Source organism: Grus americana, chromosome 1 (genome assembly GCF_028858705.1).
Source record: "Grus americana isolate bGruAme1 chromosome 1, bGruAme1.mat, whole genome shotgun sequence".
NCBI classification, from domain to species: Eukaryota; Metazoa; Chordata; class Aves; order Gruiformes; family Gruidae; genus Grus; species Grus americana.
Window position 1 is genome coordinate 132,180,889 of NC_072852.1, and position 24,764 is coordinate 132,205,652.

The 24,764-nt window shown below is 40.1% G+C and overlaps 1 protein-coding gene across 1 annotated transcript in view; it reads right to left on the reverse strand.

The window, feature by feature from the left end:
- SMS (spermine synthase) overlaps positions 1 to 24,764 on the reverse strand; it is a 58,924-nt gene that overhangs the window by 31,517 nt on the left and 2,643 nt on the right. Inside the window, exon 2 of the mRNA XM_054840375.1 lies at positions 8,627 to 8,747. Coding sequence (XP_054696350.1) covers positions 8,627 to 8,747 — 121 coding nt within the window. The remainder of the gene's footprint in view (positions 1 to 8,626; positions 8,748 to 24,764) is intronic.

Genomic DNA, 24,764 nt, shown 5'->3' on the forward strand with positions numbered 1-24,764 from the left:
GATACTGCCTTCACTTCTCCTGTGACTGCGTGAAATATTTCCTCAGTATGTGATGTTACTGTCTTTGCTTTGGGGTCTTTTTCTGGGTGTGAAGCAAGGAGAGGCAGAGAGAAGGATTGCTCTGAAAAGTACAACCACACAACTTCCAATTTATCACAAGTGATACGATGGCATTAGAAAACAGAGACAGTACTGCTGCAGAACCATGGTTTATTTCAGCAAATTGTTACCTCTACCAGAATAGCAGGGTCCTGACACCTGGGGGGGGGGAGAGGAAAAGAGAGACAGAAGGCAGGCACCAGGCTGGAACAGTGTAGTGGGGCAAAAATTCAAGTTCTGAGCATCTGGCTGGATCTCAGACAGTTAATTTACGGTAAACAATCTTGAATTAAATTCAAAATTGTCAAAGAAGCTGATACAGATCCAGAGTGGTTATATCTTGGTTAAAAGTCACTTGGTTGGAAGTTATACCTAAAATGCCTGTAAAGATTTAAACACATGAACAGTACAATTGTACATGCAGAAAAGTGACCAGACTAGTAGCATTAAGACAACAGCAGCACGCCAAGTACAAACCTGCAAAAGACTTACTAGCTTCAATCAGCAGACAGCAAAGCTATGCTGGTTTTTGTTACTTCTACTTGTCTGCTTGGCAGAACACACACGAATGCAGGTTTGCAGCAGCAGCTCTTCATGTTTAGGGGAGGGGTTTTAAGAACTATGATAATACAGTTTCTGTTTTCTACCTACAAAAATATAGCAGAGATTACTTTATAGTCTAAATGGCAGGGAGGGAGGGGAATATGAAAAAATTAAGTTTTCTTCAAGTCTCCCCTTCCACATCTTGTCTTACTGAAAAGTTTAATTCCTGTTTTCAAAATAGAACATCTGCCATATTTTGGTGTGTGCTTGCATGTACTTTCATATAACCAGTGAGAAAAAGTCTCAGTGAGAAGGAATCCTTTCACTTGCCATTAGGCAAATCTGCACATGAAAAGCAGCCCCCACTGTAACAAGGCCCCACTTGTTGCTGCACCTGAATACCTGCCACATCTTCTAGGGCAGTGCTCAAGCTTTTTGTGCTTGCATGCAAATGAGTGTCATCTACAGAAACAATTCTAATGAGTGCTGCATCTTGCCACCTAAACAACAGGGAACATCAGATGTTAAGAAATAAATCCCAATTGCACAAATCAAAAAGTAACTGTTTGAAACAGATGTTTTAGATGAGCATCCTCCTTACCTAAAAAAAGGTGAGAGGCACGGAGATCAACACATTCTAAGCCAAGATGTGTATCCTACCTTAGTTACTTGTACTGAGGAGTAAGAAATATCGCAACCCCATGTATTTGAGAAAGGTTTTCCACCACCACCACATCCAGGGAATAAAACTGGATAGACAGACAGGTACCTACAAACCCCTCTTCACCTGTCAAAGCTTTTATCTGATGACAGACTAACTCTGAGTCAGTATAAAATAGATAGAATAGTTCAAGTATTTGAAAAAATAGCTTGCCAATAAAAGCATCAACTGTCATGTTCGTCATGAAGAAGGAAATTAAAACCTGCTTATACTAGGAAATCCCAAAATAAATTAAAAAAAATCACAACCTTGTTTCAAAAATGCACATTTTTAAAAGTGCTTTTCATCTAATTACAGATTATTCAAGAGACCTCAAGGAATTAAGCAACCACAGTTTTTCACTATACCATTATTCCTGTTCTCTATTTACAAAATAAGGAAGTTAAACCAATGAAACCTACCACAGTTCTAAACTGTTGCTGATTCCTAGCAAACACTTCCAATTCTTCAACCCATTTTTGCACTCTGGATAACTCCATGAATAAACTACAATGCTTTAGCCTGAAACAAAGAGCTGAGGAATGTTCATCCTGCTCCTTTAAAATAGGCTGACTAAGCATACAGAATGGTTAGCCAAAGACTAACACAGAAAAGAAAAAACTAAAAATACTCCTCCATGGTGTTAACATATTCATCATCATCTCCTCAGTGACATACAAACCAACTTCAGTTTGGTAAATCTTGTGCTGCTGTGAACAGTGAAGTCAAATCCCAGAGGATTACATTTCTCTAAACAAAAATTCAGACTAGAACAGAAACTAAAAATGGATGTGTGTACAGGGGAAGTCAAAACTTTTCTAAAGCAGTCTTCTACTGTCAGTGATTAAGTTTCAGGTTTTGGAGGTTTTTAAAGAACTTTCAAGTAGTACATAATAAGAGTTACACGGATGCATAAAGGTCAAGAAAAACTGTTAGCTGTACACAGTACATAAAGTACTTGCTCACAAGCAGTGATGCTACTAAAATATAGCATTAGTTGAAACAATACTCAACAATTTCAATTATTAGCTTTAATGATTTTCTCCTTACCCTAGATTTAATAACTTTTTAAATCTGTTAAGATATACTGGACCCTATGACTCCATACAAAATACCATATACTTTAAATGAGAGAGAGATTTCACAATCCTAACTTTTCCTTTTAACTGTCTGGTCTAAGCTAGAGTAACACTTCAGTAAAAGCATGCAGCTTATGGTGACCCTGAAAACATTCTGGAAGTGATTTGAGAACACACAGTTCAGGAAAACAAGACCGTTGGGGCCCCAAAACTCGGATACAGAGCTCCTCTCCTGCATGTGCTACTGCTCCCCAGCCAGCCTTTGGGCAAGGGGGCTGGCAAAGCCCAGAGACATGGGTCCATTCCCACCACTACAGATAGGGTCTTGAGTGGCCCAGCTGAGCCATTTCCAGCCCAGCTCTAGGGCCTTGCCTTGACAACCCCATTAGTAAATGTTTTCAACTGAACTTCCCTAATCAGGTCCTTTGTCAGAGTAAATCACAAAGTAAATGAACCAGTTAGAGTTGCCACATGTGACTTTTGCTTGCTTACTTCAGACAGAGTGGGGATCTCTTGCTTTGGTAATAACAGGAAAGCATGGTTTAATCCCCCAATCAGCTCCAATTCGTTTAACAACCACAGCCCTCCACGGGGCTGTTCACACGGTATCTTTGTAAGAGACAAAGTTTTGTCAACAGCAGGGCCCGCAATTCAACAGTCCATAGCACCGCTGCAGGCTATGGACATTATCTCTGCAGACTTTGGATAGTAACATGTTGCTAAACAGTGTCTACAATCTTATCTCAAACATTTTTTCCTGGGATTAGTATCCAGCTTGTTAGATCAGCTACACATCTTTGTCTTGCAATGGCTCAGTCACCTTTGGCTGGTTAAAAATGTGTATGTGCACACTCGCAAACAGCACCAACTCATTTATCTTTCATCCTAGGGAACATTTCTGCCCAGTAACACCCAGCCATCCTTACAGGAAACTACGCATGACATACCTACTCTCCATCACAACTTTTTTTCTTCTGCTTTTTACTACAAGCTACTTCCTTCCCTGCAAAACTGTACTTCTGGAAATGAAGAGGAAAGTCTGCATGCCCCGGCTAATTTCTTCCTAGTTGTGTCAGCTACTTTTTTAGTTACCATAAAAATCTTACAATATTTTAGGTCTCAAATAGACATAAAATTGTTAGTATTAAAACCCAGTTAGTTTCAAATACTCTGTATATTCACCAGTTCATTCTTACCACTCATGAAATGTTTGTTTCTGTTTTGCAAGGGTTTTAACTGTCCAGTCTATTGGGTTTTAAGTATTCACGCCCTTATTTGTTTCAGTTAACTGAAACTACATCAACTTACATTAACAGAAATATGCTGTTTAAGGCTGTCTTAAAAAGCATATGCAGGTTTTTTAAGCAATCTGAAAACTCAAGAAAACAAAACTGCTGAGGCCCCAAAACTCACAGAAAGTTCTCCAGTACATGCTACTGTTCCCCAATTTGGTGTTTAACAGGGCTGGCAAAGCACAGAAACGTAACTGACACCACTACAGACAATAAGCTGTCTAGCTAAAGTGAGTAATTTCCAGGGAAGATACATACAGCATGCACTGGTATTCAGACAGCAATGAATATCTCAAAAGAAAACAATAACGATTCTTTATTAATTTACATTTAACACTGCACCAGGAAAAAATAGCCACTTGCAAATTGAACAATCTCTTCTTAATTGCAGCTCTTCCATGCACTCTTGCTCTTCATTCTTCAGTTTTGAGGCTGTATCACAAAAATGCAATTCCTTATTACATTTAGGATGCTCTCCTGGATAGCTCCTCTTAAGCTCAGCTATTTCCAGATCTGTATTATATTAGAACTTTTGAGAACTTATTTCATAAGGATTAAGAGTCTTCATTAGCAAATGTAATTTTGAACTGACAACACTTGTACACAATTTATCATTAAGCTGACAAAAGTAATTTGATATTAAAACCAAGTTAAACTGTCAAAAAGTCTTGACCACATTGATCACACACATCTCTGTTGGGGAGCCCATTCATGGTTGGATTAGCAATGCAGACTGTAGCAAAGTATACATGGGGAAATAAGGAAAGGCAAAGTTGCAGTACTTACATATTTACAGAAGAAGGGGAGACTTCTACATCTGACCACTAAAAAACAACATGTCAAATGGAGAGTGATAGAGCAAGTCAATCAGCCTATGCAAGTCAGGAAAGGCAAAAGTGGTGCTGCAGGAGTAGAAAGCCCATTCATGTCTATCCTGGACACCACAGTATTTATGGAATCTTTAAGTCCACATTTTTTCCTGAAACTCAGTATTCTCTTTCATATTTCTCACTGAGTTGAAAAGATGAACCACAGTAGTCTAGCATATGATGCTATTAAACAGATGAGAACAGATACTTGACTAAACTGGTTGCACTCAGCCTGGAGGGCTCAAAGAGCTGAACTTCCCTGAGAACAGGCAGGCCACATCCATGCTTACACCACTTTGCCCCAGCTCTCCCTGTCGCCCAAAGACAGTGAAGTCTCTCCCTCAACCAACCAAGTGCCATATCAAAGCATCTGAAGTGACACAAGGGCTCTGCTGCAGCCACCAGGGAAGTATTTCACATGCTGAAGCTGATCATGTGCATAGCATGCCCTGGAGCATGGCATGAGGGTTACATGTGAGTAAAGCAAGGCTACTCAATTACTTGATAGAACTGTATTACAGCAAAATAAGCCCAAATTGCACAGCCTCACCCACACTGCCTTTTGGGAGAGGACTCCGGAACAAACCAACCTAAGACCCTTCCAGCTACAGAAATCCAGGAAACAAGCCAGAATTCTGCAGCAGTATAGATGTCAGTGTTTGTCCTCACTCCCCAGCTCTTTTGCTTAGCACAGTAAACAGGGGCCAGAGGTATCAGCAAGTTTGCCGATGACACCAAGCTGTGTGGTGCCATCAACACACTGGAGGGAAGGGATGCCATCCAGAGGGATCCTGACAGGCTTGAGAGGTGGGCCTGTGCAAACCACATGAAGTTCAACAAGGCCAAGTGCAAGGTCCTGCACACGGGTCAGGGCAACCCCAAACACAAATACAGGCTGGGTGGATAATGGATGGAGAACAGCCCTAAGGAGAAAGACTTGGGGGTGCTGGCTGATGAGAAGAGCTCAACATGAGCCGGCAATGTGTGCTGGCAGCCCAGAAAGCCAACTGTATCCTGGGCTGCATCAAAAATAGTATGACCAGGAGGTCAAGGGAGGTGATTCTGCCCCTCTGCTCTCCTGAGACTCCACCTGGAATACTGTGTCCAGCTCTGGGGCCACCAACAGAAGGAGGACATAGAGCTGCTGGAGAGAGTCCAGAGGATGGCCATGAAGATGATCAGAGGGCTGGAGCACCTCTCCTATGAAAACAGGCTGAGTTAGGGTTGTTCAGCCTGGAGAAAAGAAGGCTCTGGGGAGGTCTAATTGTGGCCTTCCAGTACCCAAAGGGGCCTACAGGAAAGCTGGAGAGGGACTGTTTACAAGGGCATGGAGCAGTAGAACAAGGGGGAATGGCTTTAAGCTGAAGGTAAATTCAGATTAGGTTTAAGGAAGAAATTGTTTCTTGTGAGGGTGGTGAGGCACTGGAACAGGTTGCCCAGAGAGGTTGTGGATGCCCCATCCCTGGAAGTGTTCAAGGCCAGGCTGGATGGGGCTTTGGGCAACGTGGTCTAGTGGAGGGTGTCCCTGCCCATGGCAGGGGGGTTGGAACTAGATGGTCTTTAAGGTGCCTTCCATCCCAATATACAGATACAGAACAAAGATCCAACATAACAGATCCTCCCTTCTTTCCTTGAGGGGAGGTCACTAGGCCCACCTCCCCATCTTCATCATCCCACAGCAGTAAGAATACTGTGAACTATCCTCTGGTACAAAAGCTTAAGTTGTATTTAGCAGCATAGTGAAAAGCTGAGTTATTTAGAGTGTCATGTTGCTGCAAAGTACAAGCTCAACAACAGTAACACACACAGGAAAAAAAACCCATTTAGACATCAGTATGAATGCTCAGCAATTGCTGAAGCTCATCTATTACACAACTTTCAGGAAACAGCATCCTGTTCTCTAGTCATCCACCCCATGCTATCTGCTTGAGGACAGTGTGAAAAAAATCAAAAAATGACTGGAGGTAGATCTACAGTTCTCCAATATATTGAATCCCCAAGCTTATACTCAGAGCAACAAGGATATCCCCCCACCCCCCCAGGGGCTCTAGTTTACTATGGAAACTAGCAACTTGACCACCTTTCTTCTGTTACCATGAGTGCGCTGTACACCACTGCACAGGTTTGTCTTTCCCATGACTTCCTCCCCACCTCTCCTACACAGAGAGGTCAAATTTTACATCCTCTTTCCCCCCTTCAAAGATTCATGAGTATTATACTCTAGCTCTTGAGGAAGACAGTGGAATTTGCAGCAACAGGTATTTTCAGTTGACAATGTAGTAAGAGAAATCAGGTTAGATACTTCAAAATTATGAGTTTTATAAGGACCTCACTCAGAGATGCTTCTAGACATCAGTTCAGTAATCTCCTGGAAAAGTTATACAACAGAAGACTATTCTCTAAAGAGTTCCTGGAACACATCAAAAGACAGGTAATTTAACTCTGGAAATTGCTCCTTTAGAAGAGGCTGTCTTCTTAAGAGGAATGATCAGATGACATTGCAAAGGGGAAAGCCTGTTTGAGAATTCACATCTCATGCCACTTTCAGACTCAAGGAAACACAGGAAAGCAAAATGAGGCCATGCAATCAAAGACAGACAACCTTTAAATCTTTTAAGTCCTTCTTACTTTTAGATATTTTACATTCTAATTGTTCAGAGTTTGTGTATCCTTGATATTATCTTTTTAGGGGAACCAATACAAGCTTAATACAATACAGACGAAGGACAGCACCAGACCAGCAAGTTACCAACTTGGCTATCTTTTCACTGACCTCAGAAACAAAGGGTTATCCAGAACTGGAATCTTGACAAAATTGTTCAGGAAGACTATAAAAGTACAAGTAACTAAAGACATAATAGGAAAGACTGTACAAGAGAAGACTAACACATTTTTCTGATCACATCAAGTATAAAAAATATTTTTCATCAGAAGAAGCCAGTGTCACATTTGTAAAGCTGACTGAAATATACTAAGAGCTTCATGGAGCATGATGGGTAAAGCTGAAAACATTGGACTAAGCCAGGCCCTAAGTTTACCAGTGTAGTTTGTCTACACTACTTTTTTATATATAAAATACATAGATGTAGAGCTGCACATAAGAATATGTTCACACACAGTTAACAGACACATTCCAGCAGGCACACTCACCTAGGATGTCATTTTCTTTCTAGACATACTTGTTTTCTCTCTCATTAGAGAAAGCATAAAAATCCTTAGGCAGTTCTCATATGGTAAGAGCATGGTCAAATGAGCTGCTTAACAGGACACCCAGGAGGAAAAGCAAGTCAACAAATTAAAAATTATGTAGCTTAACTCCAATCCTGAAGAACACTCAAGTAGAGATTCTGAGAAGAACAAAAGCAGCAACTGCCACAGTAGATGTCAAGAACAAGCAACTGAATAAACAAATTAAATGCAATAGTTATGGTAGTTACTAATAAATAGGCTAGATATATGTATGCAGTAATTAACTAACCCTGACACTGTAAAGCAGCTTCAGGAAGTAAAGTGAATGTGGTTTTGCTTACCAGTTTATCCCAGTAGATGCTGCTTATGTGAGTGTCACTAATGACACCAACCACATTTGTCATGCTGTTACTTCAGTAGCTGCTTGAGAATTTGAAGCATATAATGAAGTGTTTAAAAGCACATACAAGACAAAGGTTTCATCATTCATATGCTAAGGTTAGACTTGAACAGAGATATTCAATTGTCAGAAAAATTACAAATACATAAACTGACTCGAGCTGTCTGTCCTGCATCTGGAAGGACTGGCCCCAAGATCAAGACACCATGCAATGTCACTGCATCAATACAGCCCAGATTGACCAATTCAACTGTTCTGATATCCCAACTGCAAGATGACATACACAAGAGTATCAACAGTATTCTGTTTTGTTTTAGTTGCTTTGCACACAAGGCTGGTAAAGGAACAGTTTGCCCTGCCTGCACCCCAGGAAATCCAATACAGGGAGAAAGAAATATTTATAAGGGAGGACAGTGGGTACATAATCTATAGAAAGGAAAAGAAAATCTACTCACCTGCCATTTTTTTTAATGTAGGTTGCTAAATAGCCATGGTCTTCCCAGTTATGAACTGTTTCTGTCATTCCCTGCTCCTGAAAAATGGGCTGTAGAGCTTTAAGAACAGCATTGCAATCAGCTGCAAGATTAAGGGAGAAAAAATAATCAGTAAGGATTTTCCACTCAAATCAGTTCTGCCTTTTTTTTTGGAGGCTAAACAGTTTTTGCTGGCAGCCTGGAATACTTTGAGTTCCATCTGAATAACAGCTTTCATGTACTTTCTCCCCTCTACTGCTCCATCCCCAGAGATATTCCTCAGTTGCATGGGGATCCAAACAATTTTCTTTTAAATCAGTCTTTACCCCTGAGCAGAAGTGTTCATCTACAATGGATGTAATACGAGTACTTATTATGGCCACTATTGGTCACCTAAGCTATCACAATCCAAGCAAGTCCTTACTCCTGTAATTACTTTTTAAATCACAAAAACAGACAAAGAACAATCCCAGAAAGAAACCACAGCACTGACAAGAAACTTAGTAGTTTCCCTGTCTTACAGCTTTAGATCTTTTTCAAATGCATTGAAAAACTAGACAGGGCAAACTACCCTATCCACTCTGCCCTACAGAAACATCCTTTTTCTAACATCTAAGACAGAGCAGGCCTCCAACTGAAATCTTCATGATGCTATGGAAAAAGACCTCTCACTCAGAACACCACACAAAAATTCACTTGGAAATAACTAAGTTACTCTGGTAATTATCTTCAAAAGCAAGCTGATGATTTCTCCATAAAGTTATTTCTTCAGTCAGAATGTGCTTTAGAAGCCTCAAGTTTGCTGTACACATTTGAAAAACCACAACAAAACTAATCTTCATTACAACTATTTTAGATGCTCTATTCAGATAAGTGTTCCAAAAACAAGTTGCAAGTTTTGTCAGTTGATTTGGAAATTGATAAGGCAAGTTAGTGGAAAACACTGGTAAAGCTCCACCTACCAGAACAGGAACTAAACTAGAAAGGCTGTCACATCAGTGTCCACAATGAGACCTACAAAATGTTAGTTTACAGGCTGTCCTAGTGGGCAAGTATCATCATTTTTGCTTCACAAACACAAAACTAAGCCACTACAGTCATGCAATATGTCAATAATGCAACCAGGATTTAAATTCTATCAGAGAAATCACCTGGCACAACTATGTTATGAAGGCACAGTTTATAACTGAATGCTTCAGTACTGACACATTGTCCTCCTGCCCCAAGAGTTATTCCCAAGGTAGTTATTTTTGTTTACTCCCCCCAAACATATATACCTTGGAAACCAGTAAGTGTAGCCTGCAGACATCAGTGACAGTTTCCAGAATGTTACTGATTTGTACATGCTCCAAACAAATTAACAAAAAAAATCTGTAGTAAGTAAATAAAAAAATTCAGCTCATCTATCATCTCTACACAACTCCACAGCAGACAAAGCTGAAAACCTGATTACTTGAAACATATGTTTGCCCATCTGTAAAGCCTGGACTCAATTATCCCTTCATGTTTTAACCAGACAGAAATAATAGTTAAAGCATTTACTTTAATTTTCTTCACACAAGTCAAGAGGAGCAAGCCAATTCCTCAATATCTTGCCAAAGGTATTTAATAGAAATAGAAAGGCCTTGCTTCTTATTGCTTATATTATTTGATCTTAATAAATATTTACTTTTCACCTTCTATGACTCATTAACTCCCCATGTTGCAAATTATGGGGAAATAGAACTAAAGAAAAGTTCTGTTGGACAAGAGCAAATGATTTAATTGCCGATTCCTAAGTTAGTGAGGGTAAAAAGCATCAATAGTGCTACTGAGGAAACACCCCACACAGTCCACTATCACTATGAAATTTTTTTCCTTCCCTACCCTCCTGTCAAAGTCTGCATTGTTTGTACCAGGTAGATCTTTATACTTCTTATCTAGCATCAGGCAGGTACCACCATGGCACAGGCAATAATTAAAGCTCAGAGCACAGTTCATCTGCCCAGTAACCATGGCTACAGTAGTACTAAGTGGACCAATAATCAAGCCAACGTGTATTTTGGACATCAAAAGCGTAAAAGAAATGCGGCCATAGTTAAGAGCCACAGTTCTTAAACTCATTCCAGTCTCTGCAGCTTTGCACTGGGAAGGGAACTTTGCATTACTCACTTTAAACCTGCAGCTTCTTGCACACCTTAGCACTCTTTTGGGGGATAGGAGCAGCTGCTCCGAAGTCAGCATATTCACGAAGAATTTTTCTCACTTCAGACGTGCAGTCCCCTCTTCTTGCTTAAGATTTGTTTCCTTCCCCCACTATCTTCTGCCTCATCTTTTACAAAGCCCATGCTCATTTCCTTCCCTTACTTATTTCTTATGTCACCACCAGAACATTAAACAAGAATTCAGTTTAATAATGTATGCCATACTCTCCCAGGTCAGCAACTTAGTGTGAAACCCAAACTGAACTAGTATGTAACTAATCCCCAGACCACTTCACTTCTGCAGCTCCTGCAAGATAGCAAAGTAGTAAGATGGAGAACAGACTCTAGAAAAACCTGAAGTCCTCATACCACATTTAGCCCATCTGCTTTCAACAGCTTCAAGGATTCCTGCTAGGTGCGTCTTGGCAGAGACTGCAAGACAAATCATCAGATATTTTTCTGCTCTATGAACATAGTAATCCCTCACAAGCTGCTCATCATTCAGCAACATTTCTTTGCTAAGCAGCCAAGCACAAGCTTGACTGAGTTCTTCCTATTATGCGATTAACTTTAGGAAATTAAAACAACAACAACATGCTCTTTCATGAGGTCTCCTTTTGGTTATACCACACAAGATTTGCCTTGGAGGGCTAATTAATTCTCCAAAGTTGGAGACTCCTTTTCAAAATGTTTGAGGCATCAGTGGTTGCTTGAAGGCATCAGGAAGTTTCAGCAATCTCAGGATCTCTCACCCAAATCTACTTGCCACCACCTTACTCCAAGCTCAGATATGCTGTACCAAGCATTGATAAGCAATAAGGACAATGCTGATTAGAACAGTAGGAACACCTTTGAATCTACATCAACATGTTAATTCAAATAGTCATTAATTTTTTTGTTATTCAGGAACAAAGGAAACAAACTCTGGTTACCAAGCATGAAATACTGTTGTAAGTATTTTATAATTATTTGCCAGAAGGCATAAAAAGGTCCAGAGTTTCAACTCTAGAGAACAGAAACAAAACCACTGTGCATAAGTTTTGAGATACATATTTCTCAAGAGAGTTAATGCCCAGTTAAGTCAGACAGTTCTGAAATCCCAGCACCCTTGATGAGATTATTTGCAGCAGTTGCAGACATTCCTCTGAAATTTTAGCAGCTAAGAAGCCATTATTTGACAGTCATCTGAACACAAGCACAGTTCAATTACTGTAAGCATCTACTCTGGCCTCATGTGTAACACCAGCTAGTTTCACCCAGATACTCCCAACACTGAGCTCAGTAATCTGCTCTTGAGCCAGACTCTCTCTAAAAGTGCTCTGGTTTAAGACCTCCTCATACCAGAGGATTGACAAAATCTTAGTAAGCTATGGGAACAAATTGACTCATTTGAAAATATTCATCCTCATTTCTGACTTCAAATTTTTCTTACTCTGATTTTTATTCATTTCCTCTAGCAAGCAAGAACATAAGACAGCCAAAACTATAGCACACAAAGTACTTCCGTACATCTCCAGTGTATTCCCCCCCTCAATAGCTACACTTTCAATAGAGAAAGGTGAAAAAAAAATCAAAGTGCTTCATTAAGAATACATTAAAGAGTTAGTGTACATTAGGAGCTAAAATGCAGAATATGCTAATAAACAGCAACCTGAACAACTGGCAGATTGTTTCAGTTCAGAGCTGTGTAAATTAAGCATTTCAATATATAAATCAGTGTTTCACACATGTCTGAAATTCTCATACATGGGCACTACCTGTCAACTCCAGTTCTTCAAAATCTCACAGGAAAAGGAAGTGTGTGGAGACAAGGTGGGAGGGTGTCAGGTACAAGTGATGAAGGGAACACCTGAGAAGATTCATTTTTAGCCAGGTGAGGTCCCAGGAGCAATTCAAGAAGAGGGCAGCAGGAGGCTGGGCCTTCAACCTGCTGCAGCAGCACACCTGACTGCTCTGGCACCGAGCCCATCGGAGTCAAGTCAGGCCATCCACAGTGCCTCCCTCTACCACCACTTACTGGAAATACAGTAACCAGGCTTATAGGTGTACAGGTGTTCCTCATTCAAAGACTAATCTGAGGCATTTTTCCAATGCCAGTATTGTATCTCAATCTTAATTATGAGAAAACACCAGGATCAGGGGTGTGCTGCAGAAATGCTTAGTGAGCAAAATGTTCATAAATTTTAAAATCCAGAGCCAAGGAAATCTTTAGGCTCCAGTGCCTGTATTTCACATGTCCCAGATTTCCTTTAGGCACCAAAACAAATAGAGAGATAATAATAATAAAGGAAGGAGACAGAAGTCACCACAGTTTATGGAAAGCCAACAGCCTCATCCTACTAGCTCCCCTTCTCTCCCATACATGAGAGCATACAGCAGTACATAATAATTTGCAGGTAACTGGTTATCCTTTAGTCATCAACTCCTACATGGCAATCATCTTAAAGCTTGAAAACTTAAGAATTATACTCCTTTTGTCCTGCTTAAAAGCATCTGCCTGCATGAAAAATGAGTGCAGAGCACACTAGCGTTTGAAACAGACTATCTCGACGATCTTCCACAGAAATATCAGGCTCAACTAAGAGTTCAGAATGACAACTTACCTAAACTGGTCCTCTTCCTTCAACAACCACTACAAAATAAACCCACACCTCACAAGAATGAAAGGACCCCCCTCCAAGCACACCCTAAAACCGCTGCTTTCACTACTCCCAGGACAAAGACACTAGTTCTTGCCTGACATGTTAATAGGTGCAAATGAAAAACAACTGGATTTAGCTATACTCAGTAGTATATACCTCCTGGGTATTAAGTTTGGAAGTCTCCTGTCAGAACCTCCACACACAGAGGAAGAATCCTTTGTTTTGTCCTTGTCAGTTCTGCAAAAGCAGAACAGCAGGAAGCAGAAGTCTACACTAAAATTATTCCTTTCAATCAATTTACACCTGTGACAACCAACCTCATCATGTTGACTTACAGAGAGAAATCAACAAATCATGCATGGCACAAGGCTTAAAAAGGGGTAACAGGTGGAAATAGTAGTTTATTATTCACCCATGCATGAGAAAACAGATCATCAAGTTTCCCTGTACATTTACTTGATGTCAGTATTCTATATTAGAGAAGGTTAAGAGTACAAGGCTGCTTTTTCCTAAAGAGTTTCCACATAATTTGTACCCCACACTCCTACTCTGAGGAGTTCCAGCTACATAGTGAATACAGGTAAATCTGTATACTGTGCCACAACAGCAAGTGCATGAACTTGCCAGCACACCCAGTCAATATAAGTCTCCCATTGCATCCAAGTATCCTTTTGGAAATTATGGGTAAAACAATCATGAGTCAGAATGAGCTCTCAAAGTATTAAAGAATTCAACCTCCATTCTTCCCCTGCACTACCACCGCCTTTTTATCAGTTCAGACTGCCAAGACGAATACACACAAAACACACCCACATGATGTCACAAGCCTCTTTGCCAGACACTAGAAGTCTTTAATGCAGTATTTGCTGCATTTCTGAGAGCTTAATAGTTTTTTCTCTTATACCCAACTAAATACTCTATGTTACTCTTGCAATAATCACCTCTCCTCTTTCAATGTTCTGCACAAGTTAATACAACCTGCCTCTTCCCTCCACACACACACTCCACCTATGGGTGACTACCAGCCACCTTTTCCCCAAAGCATCCAACCAACTAGGGACTGAACTCCAGATGTTTTTCTGCATTAACTGATGCCAAGCTAAAACTGCACTGTCACCAACCAGAGCACTTCCCCCCCCCCATTCCTGCCTCTTTCTTCACCCTCCCTTCCCCCCCCCCCCCAGTCAAGTCTGGCACATGAGTGCAGAGGGCTTTGGATAGTTCTCACACCACCAACTTGCAACATGTATTTTAAGAGCTAGTGCTCACATAAAAAGGAAAGGGAAGCATGGAAAAGTGCTTAGGCCAATAATGCGGCCATACCCTGAGCAAGCCTGTAGTTCACCTGAGGTCTGATTTTCCCACATAAAATCAATTTTGTGTGCACCCCTCTAGCACAGCCATATCAGCCCTCTAGCACAGCCATATCAGATAGCTACCACAGAACAGCAGAGGCCGGAAGGGTCCTCTGGAGATTGTCTCATCCAACTCCCTGCTCAGAGCAGGCTGCTTAAGAAAAAGCTGACTGCTTGTGGCCCTGTCTCTGCAGATGGAGACTCCACTGCTTCTGTGGGTAACCTGTTGCAGTGTTCAACCACCCTCACATGGAAAATTATTTTCTTCAGATCAAGTTTCATGTGTTTCAATTTGTGCCCAGTGCCTCTTGTCCTGTCACACGGGGCACCACTAAGGCAAGTCCAGTTCTGCCTTCTCTATTCCTCTCTTAAATATTTATATTTTATATATATCTGATATGGCATTTAGGGACATGGTTTAGTGGTGGACTTGGTAGTGTTAGGTTAACAGTCGGACTCAATCTTAAGGATCTGTTCCAACCTAAATTATCCTATATGGTTAAGAACCCCTGAGCCTTCTCTACTCCAGGCTGAGCAGTCCCAGCTCATCCAACCTTTCTTTGCATGACAGATGCTCCAGTCCTTTAATCATGCTCACAGCCCTACATTGGGCCTACTCCAGTAGGACCAACCCATTTTTGTCTTGGGGAGCCCAGCGCTGGATCCAGTGCTCTAGATATGCCTCACCAGTGCTGAGTTGAGTGGAAGGATCACTATGTTTAAGCTAAGCTGTTCCTAGCCTTTACCTGTGTATGGGGTCATTCTTCCCAGGTATAAGACGGGGCATTTGGTTGAACTTCACTGGGTTCCTGTAGGCCAGGAATGCATATGTGTAAGCAATCACTGCTTCCAGTTTTGTGTCATCTGCAAGCTTGCTGAAGATGCATTCTGTCCCAACATCCAAGTCATTAATGAAGACATTAAAGTGCATTGGCCCTGCTATCTACCCCTCCTTGAGTACACTATCACTGACTGGCCTCCAGGTGGACTTGTTGATCACAACCTTTTGGGCTCAGCAGTTCAGTTTTCAATATACCTCATTGTGGATTTCTCTATCCTGTACTTCAGCACTTTGTCCATGAAGATGTTATTGGAAACACTGTGGAAAGCCCTGCTAAAGTCTAGATAAAAAGCAACCACTACTCTTCCCTCCTCCATCAAGCCACAGAATGCTATCAGGTGGGTCAGGGATTTACAAAGGGGAGATCATGCATGTCAGCTACACCCAAACACTTCCTAGTCCTCAACAGATTTGGAAATAGTTTCCAAGACTTACTCCATCACTTTCCCAGGTATCAAGATAAAGTTGACTAGCCTATAGTTCCCTGGATCTTTCTTCTTACCCTTTTGAAGACAGGAGTGATACCGATTTTCTTTCGGTCTCAAATTCTTCACTCAGATGCACTGAGAAAATCATTGCGGGGTCACATCTACAAGGAACCTGGTCCTGGGTAGAGTACCACACACCTTTCACAATCTACACCTCCCTTCTTCCCTCATGTCCCCCACATGTAAGAATCTCCCAAAGTTGACTTGTCTTCCCTCTGCCACTCACCCGAAGGAGGTCTGTGGAAGCACAGCTTCAAAGGAATGCAAAAGGGAAAAAAGTAAAGTTGAAATAGCTTTTCTAAGACCACCTTTAAAAAGCTGAACTTTCTTGTAGTTTCAAGAGCACTACTATAAACTTTAGTAATAACAGTGACTGAAGTAACACAAAACACATAAGGGTTTTCAGATAGCACTAGCACACAAACATGTTTCCTAAGATAGCTCATACAGTCACATATTACCTTTATGGAATACCTTAAATCTTTATATTAATGTTGGAGACTTGGACAAAGAATAAAGCTACACAGTCACTTTTCCCTAGCCCTTCTTATACAACAATAAAAATTCAAGTGAAGGGTGCACAAACAGCATGTTAATACTTAAACTGCTAAGCAAAAATTCAGCCAAAAGTGACTGCATGGACAGTGAACATGAATGGCTGTGCTTCAACTTCTGCAAGCAGTGCAAAGTACATGTGTATATAGAAACAAAAACGTAACTACCAAAGATGCAGTCTGTTTACTTCAGTTATTTAAAGGCCAGTAACATAATATCACCTTTTCCCACTTCTTCCTTTGAGCCCTGATAGAGACAGGTTTTTCTTTTTCAGTTCTTTCACAAAAGCAGGGTAAGATTCCCTAATCACATGATCAAGCATGTAAGACTAATCTGAAACAGTGTAACACAAAACAGCCATGATCTTAACTGTAAAGTCAATTTTGTAAGGTATCTTATTTGAAATTCAACACAGGAAAACAGCAGGTTTGACTCCACATTTGAGTAGAAATGATCTGGCACTTGCTGGCAGCATTTAAAAGCCAATATTCCATTTCCATCTAGTCTTTAAGACAAAAAGCTTCTTTTTGAAAAGGTTAAATAGTGAACTTCTGCTACAAGAACAGATAATGCAGTTACAAGATTTTATTACTTCAGTACATTCAATCACAAAACACCACAACATGGAGTTTAATTAAATCAGTGAGAGCAGAACATACGGTTTACTAGACTACATCACAGCATACCCACTCTATCTCAGTCTCCCATGAATTTAGTCAAACACACCATTTAAATAAGTAGAGAATGCTAACAAGGTTGGGCAGTTTTATTTCTCATCATGTAGGATCTCTTGTACAAATGTTTTCTTAGAGATAAGAATCCTTATAAACAAGGAGTTTTTCGTACTCTAACATGACCTTTGCTGCACATTGAACCTTCAGCAGAAACTGAGAACTATCAGTATAAAAAGGATTCAAGTATACAACTACTTTTTATCATTCCTTAAGCGCATGCCACATACCTGGCAGCACTGGCCCTTCTACATCTATTTCAGTTTGGTGTTAATGACTATGCTTTTCAATGCTTTTGGAATGGAGCAGAGGCATGCAACTTAGGTAGAGAATACAGCAGAGAAGATCAGAGTAAAGGGGCAGAATGAACAGACCAAAAAAACACCACAGATTGTACCAGTTGCACAAAACACTTCTGTTTTACCCTCCTCCCGTTACCAGGACAGCAACCCTTCAGATGAGCCAAACTGCAAAGTGAAGCATCAAAATAAAACTATGCTGTCATGCTTTAGATGTAAAGCTAGTCACTAAGCCAATGTGTTACCTAAACAAATAATTTTCTTGCTTGAATAAAGCAAGCACATAGCACATATGAAGTTAAGTAGACTAGCAAGTCTCTTCAAGCACAAATGGAGACTCATCACTGCAACATACATATTAAAAGAACCAGAAGAAAACATTTGCTACCAATTTAGAGCTTCACACTTGAAGACTAACTTTAGATTAGCTGTTAACACGAAAGTGCTTATTAATGAATTTTATAACCAGGGGCCACATTTTTCCACTGTCAGCCTACAGACTAACTTCCCAGTTAATATATTCTTGAGTTCTAGAAGATCAGAGCTTTACTGAAAGCATTTTGCATTAAGAGCACTCAGGAAAGATAAATCCTACTGACCAATTGAGGACGTAAGTCTATCTGGGTGACTGTTACACATACAGCCACACACTTGTGTACAGACTATTTTATTGAGTCATACGGACTGACTCAAAGGCTTTAAACAGATCACTTAAGTGAGGCAGCTCAGTTTTATTAAACTTTTACTAAAATATATTTATTATTACATGTAGTAGTCTCCAAAATTCTGCCACCCAGAATCTCTACCCACTCATTAGACAAGGAACAGAAGCCAGAGTTGAGAAGAACAGCTGATATACACGGCCTCTGCATTTTGCCATAGCCCTGCTGAGATACCTGTAGGAGCCAGGATGCATTGTCCACAGAAACCTCTCTGAAAATCTGTACCAATGCAAAGAGATAAGCAATCCAAACACAGCCATTAGGCTACAGCAGAGCTCAATTACGAGCATCATTAATAAAATACCCAAAGACAGGAAAATAAACCTTTCACTGTAACAGTGGCTGACTACAGAAAACCTAGCAAAATCAAGGATGAAATACTTGCAGCATTTCCAAATCTGAAACTACTTGAAAGAATGAAGACAAAGGATCACCATCTAGATTCTACCTTGATTTTATTTGCATAAATATTTGATTATCATTTGTCATGGCTGAGGAGTTACTTGGGAGAGTCAAGCACACTTCTCTTGGCTGCACAAATACAGGGTTCCTGCTTGTGGATTCATCAACACCCAAAGGCTCACTACTGATGATTCAACACAACACACTAACAAAGTTTAAAAAGAACACACCACAGCGACCTATAGAAGAGTTGTTCCTTGTAAGCTTTCGCAAGACTTCAAGAATCCTCTCATTGCTGCTGGAAGCACTTGAGGGACCATTTGCATCTAGCTATTGATGTTTTTCAGTTAGGTAGGGAAAGTCCAAATAAGTTTAAGACACCAAGCATGCCAAATTCTGACAGCCAGGACAACTCTGAAGGAGAAACTATTTAAGTAGTACCCCTTCAAAAACAAAGTCAGAAAGAGGATAAAAGCAGCAAAGAACTACCAGGTCACAGTAATCACATGCAGAGTTAAAGAATGTCTAGAAAGTCTCTCCCATTCACTTGGACATTTACAAATTATTTCTTTCTGTATATTTTAAGATACATGCTTTAGAAGTAGTTTTCCTATACCTGGGATCTAATGACAGCTAGTTATGATGTGACATCCTATTATGGTTAACAACTTTTAAAATGCTGTCTTCTGGAACAGTGCACAACAGCTCACCAGAAGTCCTGCCACTGTCCAGTAACTCTAGGAGAAAAAACATTTATAGGCCTCCACAAGTAACAGTGACTGGCATTCTACAAGTCGCATTGCTGTTTAATAATCACACAAAAGTTTAGTTAAGAAAAAAAACTTAACTTCTTTATTTTCCCCAATTGCTACTTTACCCTGTAACATTCTTAGAGGTTTTTCCACGTCATACAAATTCACTGTTCTTTAACACAGAAGCAATATTTGCTTAGAAACAGACACGTGAAATATCTGTCACACTGTTGTGGACAACCCACAAACAGTATCTTCTACCTTTTAAACACCTACATGTCACAACAGACTCTTTCAGACTTGCTGCTTTGTCAAGGTTAGTTTTGCTACAGAAAGACAGCATTTCATTAAACTTCTTGCAACACTTCATCCCAACAGCTTACCAGAACTGAGCAGTAAGCAAAGAGGTAAGCCAAAGGCATTTGCAAACCAACATTCTCATACATAAATTTTGGCATACAACCTTTACACAGAGTATTTATGCACTCAGAGAACTTTATATAATTTGTAGCTTGAGCCTTAACATCAACAAATGTTTCAATGCCTCAGCTCCACTAACTTCATTTGTCTCTCTCAGTAATGCATAAACTGAAGTCCATCAACTGGTATGTGAAGACTGTTCACATTTTAAAAATCATCACCTGTTGAAATATCAGCAGCACTTCCATCCGAAAAAGCAGTGACAGTATACATTGTAACAGAACTTCAGCATGCCCAAATAATACCAGCTCTCCTGTTCATTTACATCTCTCAAGCCACTTTCATCACCTGGTACCTGACCATCTTCTACAAATGTATTAAGCAAAGTGATTAGCACTTGTTGTATGTACTTTTCTCTCCTTCCAAGGATTTTAGTATTAAAAGGCATGAACAGAGAAGTGTACCTGAAACAGGAAATACTAATGTGTCAAAAGCAGTCTATTTCCTACAGAAATTTGTTCCACAGCCTCAAACCAGACACTCATGCCAATCATCTCCCATTCTGTTAATCTTCACCTTTCCAGGTGACAGTTCCCTCAATACTGCTTGCTCAGACATGAAAACTTAACATCATGCTGGGGAATCAGATAATATTTTCAGAGTTCCATTCATAGAGCATTTTAATCCTCAAAACTGGAAACCAACAAAAGCAGGGAATGAGTTCACAACAGTCCTTACTGCTAAAAATGGAAAGCTATTAATTCATGTATTAACACCTCCTGACAAGCCTCATTTGTGCTGTGACACACAGCAGGCCAGTTCTTGGTCCATGCCTGTCCGAACTAGACTGTGGAGACCTGCAGGGCTCTGCTCAGAACAGCCCAGCCAAGAGCACAGGCTGAGCCCACACCACTCACAGAGGCTGCTAAGGGAACACAATTAAAACAGACCCATTCCTGTGTTTGCAGCTGCAAGCTAGCTGCAAACACACCTTTAGTAAGGTTGATAACAGTCACAAGCTCCAGAGGCATTTACTCAAGTCCTGTTTAGTCTTTATTTACATGGTCTACAAATCATAGTCGAGGAGTCAGATTTTGGTAACATACCATAAATCAATATGGTAAAGAAAAGAGATAAGCATATCATCCATGTTATCCCTATAATCAGATGTTTCAGCACTTCAGACAACCCAATACTTGACAGAACCAGTCAAGTTGAGCTACAAGGCTCAGAGATACTATTCTCCCCACAGTATGTTCAAATACACTTAATGTGTTTTTACTGCTAACTGCAGCCAGCTCCCTTTATAGAAGCAGAATCTGCCTCACAAGAAAAATAAAGCCCTAGCATCTCTATTGTATTAGGCAACAAGAACACCCATTACAGAGATAATTTTAAAATAACTCTATAGCCAATCACTTGAAGGTTTTATTGATGAGTTTTTCATTTGTAATCTTAGAAACTGCCAAGTATTTAGTATTAGTTTAAGCCTTTCTCCTTCACACACAAGATTCTGACTTACTAGTGAAAAAACTCCGCAAGAGACACCAAGATGCTGGTGCCAGTCACCTCTTCCTGCTCTCTCTGGTATTTCCGCACTTAGTACAGGATGAACCATGACTCAACAGCTAGAACTGCTGATTATCTGCTTATTAAACCAAACCAGCCCCAATTCCAAATTGTCTTTACTACAGCAGGATACAGCTCAACACACATGAGCTGCTGAACTCATGTAGTTTTCACTTTTTCGCAGTTAGAAACTCAGGTAGATGTTTCAGAGATGGTAGAGAGGAAAAGCCAATACAGCAGCCCTCCTCATCATTTAGTTTTCTTGAACACTCCTGTTTCTGTGAGATTGTCCCCTCAGAAAGGCATTTTTCTAATTAGTCCTTAAAGTAAGAAAACTCAATGACAAGGCTTGAAAGGGATGAAGAACTAAAAGCCTTGTCAACTCTTTCTCCCCACCGAAAGTTTAGATAAGCACAGCAAAGAACAAGCACATGAAATTGTGGTCCTGCTCTATGAAGAGCATTAAGACTTCCAATAAAAACAAAGACAAGAATCAAAATATTAGCTTAACTGCATGCAATTCAAATATTTAACAATTCAATAGCCTAAGTAAAAACTTCAATACTGAAAGAACATTTAGTAGAGTAACTTGGAACATCTTATAACCAAGATTCTTTCAGAACGCATGTATCAGCAGTTAGTTATTATACTTTTAAGGATGTCAAACACTGAAGTACATCATGCAGTATTATTAAACAGCTGTAAACAAGAAAAAGGATGTGAGGTTATTTAAATCTTTACACCCTTGACTGTATACTAAAGCTTCACCTGACAGCATTCTTGTCTGCTTAGAAGTGTGCCAAAAGTCTAAGATACGGGATTGCCAGCGGAGTTAATGGCACTTTCTTACACTGCAATGGATGCTTCAGCTGAGACATTTTATGTATTTTTAATTAACCTGTAAAACAGCTAGTGCCTCCCCTTGAAAAACCTCCAAAAGAAAGAGCTTGTAAGCCAATTTTACCTCCAAGAAGTACAGTTATGCAGCAAGATGCTAACCAAAAGTATAGTTTTTGCAAGTCAAATTCGATATACACGACTGTTAGATTTTGTGGGGAAAAATCTACTAGTAAAGAATACCTCTTGATATATCATCAACATCCAACAACATTTAGACAAGTACTGTAGACAGCCATTTTTATTTACGTGTAATTCCTACTGATGACAGGCTTGATTTTCCCCACCAAGTTTTTCCCCTACACGCAGTGTCAGAATTGAGCAGTGGACCCTGCAGACAAGAACACCACCACTGACAGAGGCCCTAAAGAGGGGGTTCAGCCCACAAAAGGTCATTCCTTCTTTAAATCTCCATGAAAACATTCATTTGAAGAATAACAGACCCTTTACACATACATGTCCACTTATCCTTTTTCTTAAATGCCCAAGCATTGCCTTGATAAGGTTGTAGTGCAGGTAGTCTCATTGTGTGCCAATTCATGCAGTTTCATAAAAATTTCTTTCAGTAACTGTCAGCTCAGATAAATCACTGGTCTCCTCCACCAGCTCACTCATCTGTGCCCAGGCCCTGAATGTTGTCAGTACAACTGTTTGCACAGCTGTACAATACCAAAGAGAAAACTTTAAGGCAGTTTAAAATAATTGTCCAGCAAGTTCTTACCCTTTCAAAGCAGCTTTCTGAAGAAAGTAAAAAAGTCTCAAGAGAGTCTCCATACTATCTTCCCATCCCTCATTAAAGAAACTTGAAGAACTTTAATCATTTCAACATTCAACCACCAAGAAAACTAAGCTTATACAACACATTCATGCATAGATGGAAACACTCCCATGTATGAGCATATTTACAACATACAGTAATCTAAACTCAATTCTGCAAAGGTATAAGACATCAAGCATCTGCGTACTTTCATAATAAAGTCCTTAAACTAAACTTGAGGAGTCTCAAATTCCTCATCTCTGATTGACTAACAAAAATGCCATTAGCCCACAAGTGAAAGGCACGACTAAAGCCTTCAATGCCCCAATTATAGAAGGTGAGCCATCCATGTCCATTTTCATAAATAAGGGTTTTGTCAAAGCACTCTTGTATTTTAGGATAGGGAACACTATACTGTCTGCCTATCTCAGGCCACAGATAAGCAAGATACTCCTGTTCAAAGGACTAAGCTCTACAGTTGCTACTTTAATCAGCTCTTGAGGAGACCATTACAGAAAGTCAGGTTGTGTTATCCAGCTATCAAAAGATTCATCCCACATAACTAACTGCCTATTATTATTTTAATAATTGATGGATGATGCATAATTAGAGAAGGTATAGTTATGAAAACAGGCAGAAGGGCCTTTTTTCTTTTGCTCAAATTGTAGATTTTGTAGTACATTAAAAAATAAAAAGTTTGAAGAAATTTGACAGGTTTTAGTAGAGGTACATGGCTTCATTTTTGTCATGCAGCCCCATTCCCAAGATAGTATTAATGCTCCTTCCCCTCCCCCCCACCCCAATCTCAAACCAACACAAGAGGACTTGTTTTCTCCCCTAAGTCCCTCCAAATATGTTTTCATTGACATTGCTAGCATCTCTCAATACCTCCAAAAACCATCAACATTACAGAAGCAATGACAATAAACACTAAGAAATGCCTACTATTCCACTTATCTTTCTCAAGATCCTTGCTGAGCACACATTTTAATCCTGAAGAATGTACATGACATACACCACAGTCCAATATCCCAAGAGAACTGGACTGCCTGAAGAAAACAGGGCTGCTGTTGAAGGGGTTTGGCATGTGCCAAGTCAGCCAGCAGGAATGATCCACCGGAATCTACACCATTCTGCAGCACAAGCAGTTGCTAGCTAATAGCTGCACAAGTATTAACACATGACAAAATCCCACCTTCCTAACACAGAGCTGTCCCCTCCAGATCATTTCTCTGACATCCAAAGACAGGGTCCCTCCTTTACTCCAAGAACCTCAAAAGAGCAAGGATGAGGACAAGCCACACACAGAGCACATACAAAAACAGATCCCAGAAGATATTAACATCTCAGAAACACTATCCCATGCCTTATAGTCATGTTCAATCTTGATGCTGGATGATAACAGTGTAGTCTTTCTTCCCTTCAGGATTAAGAGAACAATGGATAGCTACTGTGTTAAATGGGAACCATGTTAAAATGACTTCATCAACCATATATAACAACTCTC